Source organism: Macrobrachium nipponense, chromosome 4 (assembly GCF_015104395.2).
Source record: "Macrobrachium nipponense isolate FS-2020 chromosome 4, ASM1510439v2, whole genome shotgun sequence".
Taxonomy (NCBI): Eukaryota; Metazoa; Arthropoda; class Malacostraca; order Decapoda; family Palaemonidae; genus Macrobrachium; species Macrobrachium nipponense.
The window spans coordinates 52363287-52379558 of NC_061100.1; the positions used below are offsets into that span (position 1 = coordinate 52363287).

Consider the following 16272-nt stretch of genomic DNA (forward strand, 5'->3'; position numbering starts at 1 on the left):
TTTGTTTTCTTAAGTCAAGAGGAGTCACGATAATTGTGCTCTCATAGTCTGAAGATTATTTATTCTTGGGATTATTTATTCTTAGAATTATTGTTAGGATACCCGGATGAATCAAACTTTGCCGATATTGCAGTGGTCTAAAGTGCAAAAATGATTCTGTGGAGGGAGTCTTGGCATTTTGCTGCTGAAGTCCAGACTAACGTTTATCTGACATTTCCTTTTAGTCTTGGCTTTAATTGTTTTGTTTGTTGCTCCTGTTTATTTGTCGCCAGAGCTCCCGAATGTAATTGCGTGATGCTTCTGCATTTGGTAGTCAAATTCTCTGGAACTAGCGAGCTGTTGACCGGAAAAAAATAGAACGATCAAGAATGCAATGGAAATGTTTCTCGTCGCATAACTTATTTGACATTGACATGACTTACATTGTTAGGAAAATTGCTTCTTTTCCCCATCTCTTTTTTTGTATGTGAAAAAGGCATGGCCGTCTTCTTCTTCTTCTTCTTCTTCTTCTTCTTCTTCTTCCGAGGTTTTGAATTTCCAGTAAGAGGTGTACGTGAACGACGTGCTTGTGGTGTGTACGTGGTTCGTTTTCTGGTACGGAATGCTGTTGTAGCCTCAGAAATGCCGTTAGATTGTATTTCAAGTGCTCTGCTCGGAGGCTGCTGTTCCTCTTTAACATAGTTAGTCCTCGGCTTCCTTTCCCAGTGATTCCCTTCTAGTCTTCGCTTTATTCAGTTTTGCAGCTCCTATTACACTGTGGTGGAACTGACTTTAGTCAATTTATTTATATAATATGATAATGACCCTTTTTTCCTGATAAGTGTCATGTATATTTTGGTTGTGCTTAACTGAAGTAGCAGAGCCTAGTAACATCAGTCGTCGGTATTTTGGAGAATTCTGTTCAGCTCCATAGCCTCTTGGAATCAGTTTTAAACATTCGAGGCTTTGCTCCGCTCAGCGAGAAATCAGTAGCTAGATTGTTGAATATCCATTCCCCATTCTTGTTACCTGACTAAAATTTTATTTTTTTATGACTGTGCCTTAAATTCTTCTAAGTTTCTCTTGCTCTGGCTAAATTTCCATCCAGATTGACTGGAGGCTGCGCAGTACTACATCACTCAAAGTGTCTACATTCTACGACGTTCCTGCTTATGTCAGAGATAACGAGTCTTTTTCTCAGTTTGAAAAATCTTTCTAAGGCTGTGACGTCTCAATTTTAGAATATTTCGTTATGGAATAAGTTGAAGTGTGGGGGCTTTGGAAAAGGCAAATGTATTTTTTAGCTCAAATCCCCTAACATATATTTCCGAATTTCTCTTGAGTTTAGAGTGAGAATCAGAAACTTTTAATAACATTTGTAAACAGCGCGTCCCAAGTGTGTAACTTTTAATTTTTTTATCGAAGGATAAAAAAAAAAAAAATAAGGAAAACCACATGTGAAGCTTTAGCCAAAAATTGCAGATTTTCGAAGGATATTTGGCATCTTATGGATTTTGTAGTGTTTCTGAGGTATCTGCATTCTCTAATTATATATGCCATGAGCTGAGTCGAGTACCTTATTACTTCACGTTGCCAACATGAATAATCTCATTGTCATCAGTACTTCCCCAAAATCAATTTTTAAGAATCTTATCTCGCGTTTCATATTTGTTATTAACTAGATTCCTCTCTGGAGACCCTCCGACCCCTCTCTTACATAGTAGTTGTTAATTAATTTATTAATTAATGTATTTATTTCATGGTACAGATGGCGACGATAGTGGCCGATTCAACATGGGAGTGGACAGCGGATTGGTCAGCCTTGCCCGGAGCCTCGATCACGAAGACCAGTACCATTACACTTTGACCATTGCAGCTACTGACGGCGTTTACACGACAACCACTAAGGTTTGTATGATGACGGTGATGTGATGATGACGGTGATCATAAGACGAACACTGGGGTGATTCTGAATGAAACGACGAGAGATGGGAGAGTCGGGGGAAAAACGAAAGAAAATCAGGAAACTAAGGGAAGAAAGTGAAAGGCTTGTATAATGCCAGTGTCAATCAAAACTTTATCTATATAAAAAGGATGAAGAAAGGAAATTTAATCAATATTTTTTCAATTGTCATATAAATGGAACCAAGAATTTCATGAAAAACAGGTATCTTAGTTATTCAGACAATAAGCTCAATGTAGACAATATATACTTTGAATTATGGTATTTATAGGTTGGTTGTACCTTACGATGTTCATCCCTTTGGCAATAATATACATGAAATGACTTTGGAAAGATGGATTTTTTTGTTTAATTCTCGAGGTTTCTCTTTCCGAACTGTCATTTAGGAATATTGCTGTAGAACTATAACAACTAGGAATATGCCAACGATCACAAGTTCAGCTAACATAGAAATGGAAATGAAATCATACATAAAGATTTCAATCAAGCAATTAAGATATTTTAATGTGGTTTGCTTTGTTTCTTTCATAACTTGTTTAAATAAAAGAAATTGAGGGAAAGAGAAAAATTGCTTTGTATGATAGAACGGATCTTTTAGCTCGCTTTGCTTGTTTGTTTTTTCCTGTTTGTCTTTCTTTCCTTCTTTCTTTTTATCTATCCATCTCTCTCTCTGTCTGCCACCCTACGATCGATACTACGACAATTGCATCCGAGATCTAAACAGGATATGAAAAACGACATAAGCTACTTATGTTTTTTTTTTTTTATATATATATATAATAATGTTTTTTTTCGTGTGCACGAATGGTGGTAGTTATGGGAAATACTGTAAGATGTAGATTTTTCGAATTCATGAAAAGAATTTTGATATGTTAAAGTGGCTCACGTTTGCTAAGAACGTGTATTTTTGTTAGCTTATTTTAGCTTGCTGTGGATACGGATTTTAACATCACCAATCCCCAGATGCACGGCTGGACGAATTCTTACACGATTAGTTCGAATTTATAGTTAAGAGGGTCAATTCACATCAGTTTTTTTTTATAATAGATATCCATTTTGTGATAAATGTATTTTTATATACAGTACTATGAACTTATTCAAGGATACACTATCTGTTGAAAGCCTTATGGATGTAAACATATTTAGATATGCAAAATATTAATTGCTTATAGTTGTACGAAAGTTATATTCTTTAAAAAAAAAAGAGAGAATGAAAATCGAAATGTTTAGTAAATATAGATGTATGTATATGTATGTATATGTATATATATGGAATATATATTTCAATCAGGATTTTACATTAATCGTTTACAAACTTATAAAGTTGGCAGTCCTCATCAGGCATGAGACAGAAATATTCTTCACTCATTCTCTAAATTGCTGAATATTCATAATTAACTCTTTGGACGAAGCTATTAAGAGATTAAAAATATTTTTCCCTCGTTATGTCCCCCATTTTCCGCTGAGAGTAATTTAGAAAGGAAAATTATTCCTTTTGTCTGCGATTCGGTCTTTTATTTCTTTTTGGGGTCAGATAAAAAGCTGGTGTGTCCAGAATTCGGCCTTATTTATATCTATATATATATATATATATATATATATATATATATATATATATATATATATATATATATAAAAGTGTGTGTCTGTGTGCGTGCGTAGTTCGTGAGCGCTTACATGATAGTAGCAGAACATACTTGAATAAAAATACCCATGGATGAATCAGACAAAAGTCATGATTCTCATACGAGTAACTGTACGAATCTTTTTGAAGATGCCCGAACAGAGAAAAGCAATCAGGACCCTATCTTTTTTTTTTATTTATGTTTGAATATAGATATATATATATATATATATATATATATATATATATATATACTATATATATATATACATATATATATATATATACTATATATATATATATACTAATATATATATATATATATATATATATATTATTTACATATGTATATATATATATATATATATATATATTATATATATATATATATATATATATGTATATATACACACAGTTAGTTTTTGTTTCTGCGTGCATTTATGTGTTTCTGTGTATGAATGTAATTCTGTGAGCGCGCACTCTCTAGCCCTTGCTTGCATACGTTCTAATATTATTACTGTACTGACATATTCTAAATGACAGTTTAATGGTAGAAGGGTGTATTACTGGCAAGTGGATTCCACTAATGAACATCTGAACGATATGAATTCCAGAACACTGCTACAAGATGGCTTTAATGTCCTTCCTTTCCTGTTGGTTACGTCCCTTGTCGCTTTCTCTTTCTATTCTCTCCTCTTATTCTCCTGTTATCTTACGTTATCAAATTATTTTCCGCGAAAAATTGCTTTTAACGTGTGGAAATCACATAACTGATACATGCTAAAATTGAATTTGTAAATAGAGTAGTTTGTGTAATTGTAGGATCTTTTCGTCATGTGAATTATTTGAGGTTGATAGTGGCACTGTCCTTCGCCTTTTGAAATCCCATACAGGTCAGGAGGCGCTTCTTTTATCGCTGTTCTAGATCGGCAATCAAAGCCAGTTTGTTTCATATACAACTCTATCCTATCTCTTATTTCTCTACCTCATTCTGTCCGCTCTTTTATATCAGAAATTAGCATAAGACTGTAACTGCTTCAGTAAATCATATATCACTAAAAGGAATAGACTGACTCACCAGTAGCTTCTGTATCCATTCAGGGAAAGAACAGTGTCTCTTTCTAGATTAGGATGCGGACTCTCCACATTCCCTTCGTGCTCTGTCCTCGGTATTAGGTTCTGCATCCTTCACATTTCTCTTTGTGTCGAGTCCTCGTTCATATGCTATGTATCATACATATTTACTTTCTTTTATGAGTCTTCGTCGGGATGAGGCTCTACACATTTCTTTTGTGGCTCTTCCTCAGGGTTATGCTGAGTAACCTCCACATTTCTTGTTTCTCGCCCTTGGAATTCGAACTTTGTTTGCATCTTCCAAGTTTCCTTCTTTGTTACTCTCTTTCACCTTGTCTTGATCGCGGTCAAAATTGGGATTGAAAGTGATTTTATGTGCACATATATACATATATATATATATATATATATATATATATATATATATATATATATATATATATATATATATATATATACGACAGGGGTTCCGTTCCTGAGACGCGTCGTAAGCCGAAAATCGTCGTAAGCCGGAACATCTTAAAAAATCCTAAGAAAGCCTTACTTTTAATGCTTTGGGTGCATTGAAAACTATGTAAACTGCATTCTTATTGCATTTTTCATCAAAAAAACCTTCAAATATTGATTATTTTGCATTTTTGGTGTCATATTTCATCAGCCAGATCAGTATTGTATGTGTCGTAACCCTGGAACATGCGTCATAACCCTGGAAATAATTTCTGATGAATATAATTGAAAAGTGCCTTAACCTCGGAACGTCGTAAGCTGAGCCCGTCATAACCTGGGGACTGCCTGTATATATATATATATATATATATATATATATATATATATATATATATATATATATGTGTGTGTGTGTGTGTGTGTGTGTGTGTGTGTGTGTGTATACTACGTAAATGCACACGTTTTGAAATAGCAAAATGTGATGAAGTTTTCCGGAAGGGGGACCATTCTTAATTCGTCAGTTGTAGGAACATGCAAAAAATATGTAGAGGAAGTGTTTATAGTTGATATTAGAACCATTCCGTGCACTCATTTCCCAGCTCATGGTGGAAGTGATGGACGCCAACGACCACCGTCCCGTCTTCAGCGACCGAGTGTACGAGGGCAGCGTGAGCGAAAGCACAAAGCCTGGGGCCACGGTGCTGGCCCTCCATTGCAGAGACAAGGACCACTCTCCGTCTACCCCATCGTCCTCAGTCTACTTTTCCCTCCACCATTCCGATTCGCTGGCGTCCCAGGGGCTGTTCACCATCGATTCCTCTACTGGGGATATCATCGTGGCCATGCCCCTCGATAGGTAAGTCCTGATTTTTCCCTGTCCTCTCCGCCTCTTCTTTTCTTCTTCTACCTTTGACTTCTTCCAAGTATGAGAGCGGAGTACGATTATATTTAGATAAGACTTAGGTAGAGCTTGGGCCGGTACGCAGTTTGTTAGGTAAGTATAGGAGGCCTAATTGTTTTTATCAGGCATTAGAGGTTTTAGTGAGTTTGATTTCATTGTAGCCTATTTTGTTTTTTGTACTCCACAGCTTTTGTGGAGACCCAATATTCTTCATAAGATTTTCTTCGGATTTTTAAATTCTTCGTCTTCTTGTTCTTGTTCTTGTTCTTCTTCTTCTCATTATTATTATTATTATTATTATTATTATTATTATTATTATTATTATTATTATTATTATATTATTATTATGTCAGGTGTCATCGAAGTAAAAGTTTCCCCACAGCTACCTAAGTAAAAAGCATATAATTGCTCGCTAAGGCGTTTTTACTAAACGTACAAAATAATTATCTTCCCAAGGGAGGTGTGCAGCTCTCATGTGCTGACAGTCAGCTGTCGTGACAGAGGACGTCGAGAAAACGCTGACTTCGCCCGGGTGCTACTGACAGTCACTGACGATAATGACCACCATCCGGTCTTCTTTGAAAATACGATTAATGCCAAGGTAAGTGACATGATAGCACTTTGAGTCAAGTGTTGGGGTTGTTTTGCGATGATCTTACATACAGGTAAATATATATATATATATATATATATATTACTAATATATATATATAATATATATAATATATATATATATATATATATATATATATATATATATATATATATATATATATATATATATATATATATATATATATAATGTGGCCGGACATTTGCGTCCCGGACATTTGCGTTCCAGACGTTTGCGTACCTGGACATTTGCCTACCATGACTTTTTTCAAAGATTATTACCCTACATATAAAAAAGCAAAGGTAGTAATCACATCTAATATTAAAGGGTTAAACGAAATAGATTTGTTGGAATTGTAAATTTATTTATTTAGGTCTTAAAAAAAGATATTACAAATTTAACAAAAAGTAATAATTAAAGGTTAAAAAAATAAATTTCAAGTTTAAAAAATAATTCAAAATTTATGAATACTGTGAGTTATCCCCCTTTAAAAATTTGATCTTGTCTTCAGGAGAATATTTATCCAATAATGCCCGGGTTCTCTCATTAGCAGTTTTGTTTTTTTGCCGTGCAAGAATTCCTCGTTGAAAGTCGCTTTTTTTCTTTAACGCAATGACCTCCTCCTTTTTCAATGTTTCAATTAACTTCCAAATAGAGGGGTGTTGACAGGATAAAGAATATTGCAAGGCATTATGCAATCCCTCTAAACTATTATTAGATCTAGGCAACTGGTTAATAACTCTTTCTCGAACATTCCATGACGGTGTAGCAAAAACTGGTTCCATCCTTATTCCTCTTCTTCATCTTACTTGGCCAATATAAGTCATCTTAAAATACGCGATAAATTCTGATGGTAAATCAGTATCGTCAGATAAGTCAATGAAACCTTCAACGACATCACTTAAAGGAAGAAATGACAATGCAGAAAAACATCTGATTTTTAAATTGAATGCTTCATCTTCTTTGTATCGTGTCTGAATCCTAGGTCACAGATTTTTTTAAAAATTGACTTAGATAAGTGAAAGAGACATGAACTTATTGATGCTTCTGGAAACTTTTCAATAAAACCTTTCTGAGCTCCAATCTCAAAGTCAGTTAATAAAGATTTTGGATTAAGTTGCGGTTTAAGTTGCAAAGACGAATTTATATTTCCTTTGTCTTTCCCGGGAGGAGGGCAAGAACTCTGGGAATACTAAATGTATCCTCTTGTGTATGGATACAATATAGTTGATAAAATATTGAAGGACTGACTTTAAAAGTGCCATCTGCTGCCCAGTTAGGAGAATTTGCTAAATCTTCTAAGCCGTTATCGGTTGCAAAGATCAGTATTCTGTTCTTGTCTATGCCAGAATTAAACACAAGGAACTTTTCCCCAGTCGCGAGAAAACAGTAGCATTCCGGAATCTCAAAATGATTTATTTGCCGTGGGATTGGGGCTGTATTATGTGCCTTTTGTCTCCATCGACGTATATTTCTTCCCATTGATGAAAAACATGGCAGTTTTGAAAAGGAATACTCATCATCTTTAGCGACCGTTTCTCCGATAAGACTTCTTGATGGTTCATTTGTTGACACTGAAGAAGTTTTCAAATGGGACATAGCTTCTTGTGCTCTGACTTCTGCAGCTGAGGAGCCATGACAATGCTCATTGCTTTACAAGATCGCACTACACACCTCCAGTATGTTTTTGTTTCATCAGAGTTTTTCTTATGATAGTGGTAACTGTAATTTTCCTCGTCTACAAATATTTTTCCACCAGTGTTAGATTTCCGGAACTTAACCATGATTTCCGAAATAAGAAATAATGTATGAAAACCTAATTCCATTAGATGTTTGTGGTACACACCGCTGGGGAGAACTGGAATTGCTTTTTTTATGGTACTTATCTTTCAGCTTGTTTACCAAGCAACTCTTGTGTTTAATTCATAGTAACAACCCTTTTGCTTTAGGAAAGATTGTTATTTTTATTATTATTATTATTATTATTTGTGGTAACTACCTTTCAGCTTATTTAGAATGAAGGTAAGGTGTAATTGGGAGAGAGAGAGAGAGAGAAGAGAGAGAGAGAGAGAGAGAGAGAGAGAGAGAGAATAAGGTAACGTCAAAATAATACTGGAGGTACGCAAATGTCCGGTACGCGACTGTCCTAAAACCATATAATATGACTTGTCAAAATGTTCTGTTACAACAAATTCTATCTAATAAAAGGAGCCTATAAAAACGGCAAAATATAGAAAGTACTATATTTCAGAGACAGCTGTCTCTCTCTTCAGGTAGGTAAGGAATGAGAAAGGTTATAGAAAAGGGGTTATTTATACCAAGAGATCCATCCGCAGTTAAACCATTTTAGGTCACTCTCACTGATAATTCAGATGTCATAGATAAAATCTTCCTTCAACCAACGCTTAAGAGGATTAAGGAGGAATTATCAGTGGGAGTGACCTAACATGGCTTAACTGTGAATGGATATCTCGGTATAAATATTGCCTTTTCTGTAGCTTTTCTCATTCATTACCCACCTAAAGGGAAAGACATCAGTCTCAGAAATATAGTACTTTCTTTCTATATTTTGGTGTTTTTATGGGTTCCTTTTATAAAGTTCCTGATATACTGGAAGGCGCTACTCCTTCCGTAGCTATGCATGAACGGCAAACGGTAAACAGGAAAAACAGGTATTTCACAAAATAATAAATACAGTTTCCCTTTTATGTAGTTTAAGTTTGGCCTTGCTTTTGTTTTCCTGCCTTGTATTTTTATGTCGAAAAGAGCGTTGCGGAAAAAAGTTTTTCATTTTTTTCTTGTTGTTGGAGTCTAGTTTACACAACATTTAGTTCATCAGTCAGCATACTAAGTATCAGATTACAATTTCAATGTTCGGAAAATGTTAGTTTTATTTTAGTTTATACTTTTTCTATAGCTTAGAAACCTATCTATAATGCGCAACATTGACACATAAGTGTTTCCTTCCTTTTTCTTCTTTCTTGTATTTCTCCCGTCCAATATTCCTTTCTTTTATGGGTTTTGATAGTCTCTTAATGTCTCATTAATGACGCTGGATCACCCTCATCTTCAGAAAATTTCGCACTTGTATTGCATTTGTATTGCAAGATGCAACGTTGATGTTCCATGCAATATTCGTCCTTCAGGAAATGCGCCATAAGGATTAAACCCATCGAAGGCCTTGTGATCCTACAGCATTCTCATACTGTTAAAAGATCCTGAGATGATCTGAGATAGCCAAGTTGTTTGCAGGTTATGCTTTTCTCATAAAAAAATTCTCTTATTGTCGCATGTAATCACACATTTATATGTACACGCGTATATATATATATATATATATATATATATATATATATATATATATATATATACATATATATATATACACACACACATATATGTATACTATATATTTTAGATGTATGTGCTATATGTATTTGTGTGTGTGAGCTGGCGCGTGCGATCGGCCAATTAAATTATTTGAGTTTCACGACTAATTTGAAATTTAAGTTGGCGAAGTATTGAATAGTTTGATAAGGTTATTTTGCTTATTTTTTTATGACTGATTTACCAATGATACAATCGTCAACTTGGCAAGATAATAAAGCCTTTTGTCAGTATGGGCGAGTTACGGAACTGAGAGTCATACCTTGACGGTTAAGAATGAACGTGTTTATTTGAATTATATAACAAATGAAAGCATTATATCAGCTAGGTGGTGTGGACAGGGAAGGTTTACTTGCCTCCGAAAGTGAAGTTTTGCCCTCAAAGGTCCATGACGCTAAAAGATCAGGTCGGCAGAAAAGGACATTCATAAATAAGTAGGGATTTTAAGGTAGGTGTTTTTGATTAGACAAGCCTAAAGAAGAGAGGGAGCCTTATTTCGGAAGGTGTAGCAAGGTGAGGAGGAATGAAAAAGAAACTTTCTTCTCTCTCATTAACGAACGACTATACATATGAATCGATTTCAATTTATACTTCCACTTCATATGTATGCAAGCAAGTTTATACCTACGGATAATTACATAGCATAAAAATCTGATTATAAAAACAATTTTTTTTTCTATGATAAACGCGCGTAGTAACTCGGTACGAGCAACGATTTTGACCAGACCGGAATGTTTTCTCCTGTCCAACCAACTTTTATGTAACGTCTGTTGGTTTACTATGATCGATTTTTTTTCTAGCAAAGTGGCCATGTTTTGTAAACTCCCATACCATTTAAGTCGTAGAATCCGACTCGTGATAAATAGAGCTTTTAGCCGATATAATACAGTACTGCATCAGCGCTGTGATCTCGTGGATTTACTGTATTGTTTATTCTCGCAGAATATCTCTTTCCTCTCCATTTGTGTCCCAGAGCAACGGCGCTGTAACCAGAGTTAGTTGGTATTTTTTTTTATATGACCCTCTGTTTGAAAGTGAATTGAAATGTAGTTCCCTTTGTGTGATTTATTTGTTCAATGCCGCTGAGATTTAACGAGAGTAGGATCACGTGTGCCACAGACTCGGGCTTGTTTTGGAAATTTTCCTGTACCCTGAACTAGAGACATGATTGCCCTTGGCATCATTTAAAACTTCCCGCAGAGTGCTGTCATTTATTCATGTTTATTTTGTCTTTGGATTCTCCTGGGAGTTTATGCTTGATTTCTAAGTTTTCGTTCACTTAGCAATTCAGTTATGAAATGTTGAAATTACTTCGGGAAATGATTCTCGGTACTGATTTGCATGAATATCTGTGTACTAAGAAAAGATGGTAATCAGATGCGTTCCGTCTTTTGCCTGTTATTAATTATGCTACTGTGTCACCCAATAACCATAAACACGCACAAGCACACACACAAACACAGACACACATATGTACGAGTATATGAAAAAATCAAGAATATCGTGGGGTCACTTGATAAATACACATAAAGAAAGGAGATTTTGCTATCCATATCTAGCATTTTTCAAGTCAGTACTGGCTAGAGAAAGCTCTCTTTAAAATATTCGTCTTTTGCAGACTTTTCCTGCAGTATTTCCGAGTCTAGAACAACACTATATACATGCATACATACATTTATATATATGTATATATATATATATATATATATATATATATTATCATATATATATATATATATACATACATATATATATATATATATATATATATATATATATATATATATATATATAAACTTGCATCACATCACCGTGATTCATATACATACATTGAGCTACAAAAAGTCCTACAGTATCCAGTTCGCTCTACCTCGGAATTGATATATTTTTAGTTGATAATAATTTCGTCCTTTCGTGGGTTCGAACCCACGAGAGGACGAAATTATTATCAACTAAAAATTCCCCTTCGGCTAACATATGAAAATATATCAATTCCGAAATAGAGCGAATTGGATATTAATTGACATTTGTAGCTCGATGTATATATATATATATATATATATATATATATATATATATATATATATATATATGTGAGTGTGTATGTATGTATGTATGTATGTATTATATATGTATGCATGTATATAGACAGAAATAGATATAAAAAAGAAAATGCATGCCAGCATGCACCAACACCCTGGCTGTATTTTATGCACTTGTGCACTGTGCTTCAAGTTGCCTGTAGTAAATAACAACGCTTTTTCCGGGAAAGGACGCTGGAGCGGAAGCAAGGAACTACCCTGCAGGCTTCGTCAGAAGGGAAGTTTGTCCCTTCCAGTCCCTCTGACTCTCGCTTTCACCGTTTCCAGAATATATCTTGGAGACGTAGATCTCGCTGGGAGGTTGCTGTTCTCAGTACATTTTAATCTGTGTGTAGCGGAACCCATTAGTCACATAAGGGAGGTTGATATACATTCTGTTCAGGTGAAGGAAAATTCATAATGCACCGCATTATGGAGGGTCTCGGATAACCGTGAAAGAAGAAGAGGCAGATGAACTCGAATGCCCTGAACACTCCACCTCTCGACGCCTCATTCAATGCTGGTCAAGGCGATATTGAGTATTTTTAACTCTCGTAAATATGGGCGTAAGACTGGTACATATAATTCTTTGTATGCGTTATGGTCGGACAATTTATTCGTGCCCCAAAGTTGGGCGATGCGAAATGCGTCGGGAGTCATGAGGAGGAGGAGGAGGAGGAGGAGGAGGAGGAGGAGGAGGAGGAGGAGGAGGAGGAGGAAGATAGAGAATCTCATAATATAATTTAATATTAAAGGAGTTGGCAAGGCATTCATTGTCGAGTGGTGGCTTAAGCTGCTGCCGACGGCGTGATGAAGTATCTCAAGCTGAAGAGGAGGAGGAGGAGGAGGAGGAGGAGGAGGAGGAGGAGGAGGAGGAGGAGGAGGAGGAGGATCTTGCCAAGGATTCAGGCGGAAATTTCTCTCTCTCTCTCTCTCTCTCTCTCTCTCTCTCAGGGAGAGTATATGATACAAAGAATGAAAAATATGGAATAGGAAGATGTCAATAATTCAGAGAGCGACAGATATTAGGATTTAGAATAGAGTGAAGTCAGAAATGAGACAAAACGTATAAAAGATCTAATATGTTGTTGAAGATTAAGCTGGCCTTATGCCAGCACAGTCTCTTGCTCATAGAACAGTCCGTAAAAGGTCTAATAGAGAGAGGGGCGTTAGAGCCGGAGTACAGATAGCGATTTCAGATAAGAAGTCAGTACAGTCTCAGGGAGCGAGGATTTGAATTGCAGAGAGAGAGGGACACAGAGAGAGAGAGAGAGAGAGAGAGAGAGAGAGAGAGAGAGACCTGTACAAATTTGAGTGTGAAACTTTGAGAATGGTAGGTAAACGGGCGCGCGCGCGCGAGTATGCATTTATACAGAGAGGCACAGAGAGGGAGGCATGGTCCAGGAAACAAATGGAGTGCGTGACGCTTTCCTGTTATTGACGATGTCACAAACTAAGCATCGAAGGTGAGTTGGTCGAATCGCGAAACATCACACTAGAGCTTCCTCTCTCGGCGACTCCTCGTAAATAATGACTGCTGTTGCCCTGCTGACGTGTAAATTGGTGTTCTAGATTGAATTGGAGGCTGAAACCGTCCAGTGAATGGTGAGAGATGGCGCATGGAGATGAACGAACTTTTCCTCTGTCATGTAGATGAGGACATGACAACACCGGCATCCTCAACCGTGTCTTCATTTTTTTTTCGTGTCGGTGAAGATTCAAATAATGAATGATATCGTTGTATATTTTGTTATTCATGGAGAAGCTGCCTGCTTCTAACTAACTCCCCATTCGTGTTTCCTTCATCTGCAGGAGGCCATGTAAAATTTAACACATGGAGTAAAACTGTACTGTAGGTGTAATCTCTCTGGTTAGTGGGAGAAAAAATTATACATTATGATTATATAAATATTATATAATATATATATATATATATGTAATTATATATATATAATATATATACATATATATATATATATAGAATGTATATCTTTAAATCCACGGTAGAAAGTTAAGTGAAACAGGGACTTGGAACAAGTACCTTTCTACGTGGATTTAAGGATTTTCTCAAAGGGTGCCAAGGATTCAGATGTCATAGATAAAATCTTCCTTCAACCAACGCTAAGAGGATTAAAGAGGAATTATTATCAGTGAGGGTGGCCTAAAATGGATTAACAGGGTATGGATCTCTTGTATACCTGAAGAGAGAGACATCAGTCTTAAATACAGAAATTCTTGGCGTTTTTATGGGCTCCTTTTATTTTATATATATATATATATATATATATATATATATATATATGTGTGTGTGTGGTGTGTGTGTGTGTGTGTGTGTGTGGGATATATATGTGTGTCTGTGTCTGTGTGACTCCGTTTATGTGTGCATGTGTATATTAGAAAGTTGGCGAACGCAACACTACCGAGAATTCGTCTTTCCACGCGATTACCGACATAGATCTGAGCACAAAATGAATGAGAATATAATACCTGAAGCACGATCAGGGTAATGAAGAAGAAGGAAATGAGAAGTAGGACGAAAGAGCCTCCTCCTCAGCTTCCATCTTCGGCAGGCACTGGTGTGTTAATAACGACCATAGAGGACAGGCAGCGGAGCTTTCCACCAACGTCCTTGAGATAATTCATATTGGCTTCACGGCACTTAGCTCTCTAGTGAGCTTCTAGTATGACATCGTGAATGTGTTTCCCGACGATCGGCAATAGTTCCGGGAACTTCGCCTACTATAGCTTTATTGATTGGTTCAGGCTCTTTTGTGAGTGATAGCTACCTACCTGCTGCTGCTGTCGAGCTGGTGGCTTCTGTCTTGCCCTGAGACTTGCATGGTGTGTGTGTGTGTGTGTGTGTGTGTGTGTGTACGGACATAACACAAACGGCTTAGATTATAGCATTGTCCCGGTTTAACAAGTGTTCGCAGGAATGGATTCAAGTTTATTAATTTATGAGTTTGCATTTTGTTACATGCAATTTATAGGTATTTGCTTTTTAGCTCAGCGAGGGTATTCTTTATAGTGGCCCTTGTCTTGAGGGACGTAGGTAGCCATGTAGATTACTCGTTCAGAGACGTAGATAATACAGTTATGGTTTCGCCTCGTAACCGCACCCCCCCCCCCCCCCTCCTCTCTCCTCTTTCTCTCTCATCTCTCTCTCTCTCTCTCTCTCTCTCTCTCTCTCTCCTGTCAATTTGCAAAGTCGCCCTCCTTTTCATTCCTCTCAATCAACTCATCACCCAGTCAGTTTCTTAGCGCCAGAATAATAGGGATCCCTGGAACTGGGCGCAGAGAAGACAGAGCCCCATTGCTGGGGAACTAAGATTCACATCAGCCGCGCATTTGATGTCTAGGCCAGTCCCTTAAGACGCTCCTGATTAGCTGTTGATAAACCAATGACAGGGCTGGAAACTCTCAGTCTCTCTCCAGAGTTCACATGGGTAGGATCTATGTCCCACCTCTCCTGAAAGACGTATCCCTCAGGATAAGTGGGACATACATCCTGCCTATGTGAACTCGAGCGAGAGACTGAGAGTTTCCAGCCCTGTCATTGGCTTATCAACAGCCAATCAGGAGCATCGTAAGGGACTGGCCTAGACATCAAATGCACTGTTGATGTGAATCTACTATAGCCTCCCTGCGCCCGTTTTAAGAATCTGTCTTAATTTAGGCAGCATAGTACATAGTTAGAAGTTAATATTTATGTGCATGCTTCGTTATTGGTTAGACAGTTTCCTGTTCACATGTCATGGAATGACTGATCTGATTTGTGAAAAATCTTGGTTTTCCAAAGGGTTTTAGAAAGTAGGGAAAGGATATTAAACTGCTTGCAGGGAAGCTGCAGCATATTACACATTTCATTTGTGTGCTTGTCTTTCTGCTGTATTCTATTTAATTCCCCCCCCCCCCCCCCCCCCCCCCCCCCCCCCCAACTTTTTTTTTATCCAATGGGCTTAGCGCACGCACGCATATATGTGAGTGATAGTTATGGCCTATGGGTGTTCGTTTGCAGTAAAATTGACCACTGGTCTTATCGCCGTCGGTAACCTGCACGATCTTTTTTTTTTTTTTTTTTTTTTTTTTTTAAGGTGGGTGATGGTTTTACACGTGAGCGCCGGCAGCTTTTCATTTCTTGGTTAGCCGCAGTGTGTGGATTTGCGGTCTTTATGTTGTGCGTCGATTCCGACTTTTCATAAG

At 36.8% G+C, this 16272-nt stretch overlaps 1 protein-coding gene across 5 annotated transcripts in view; it reads left to right on the forward strand.

Moving 5' to 3' along the window:
- LOC135210928 (fat-like cadherin-related tumor suppressor homolog) overlaps positions 1-16272 on the forward strand; it is a 736096-nt gene that overhangs the window by 469741 nt on the left and 250083 nt on the right. For all 5 annotated transcript variants that reach the window (XM_064243897.1, XM_064243900.1, XM_064243901.1 and 2 more), the window contains 3 exons: positions 1748-1887; positions 5687-5943; positions 6445-6589. In XM_064243897.1, coding sequence (XP_064099967.1) covers positions 1748-1887; positions 5687-5943; positions 6445-6589 — 542 coding nt within the window. The remainder of the gene's footprint in view (positions 1-1747; positions 1888-5686; positions 5944-6444; positions 6590-16272) is intronic.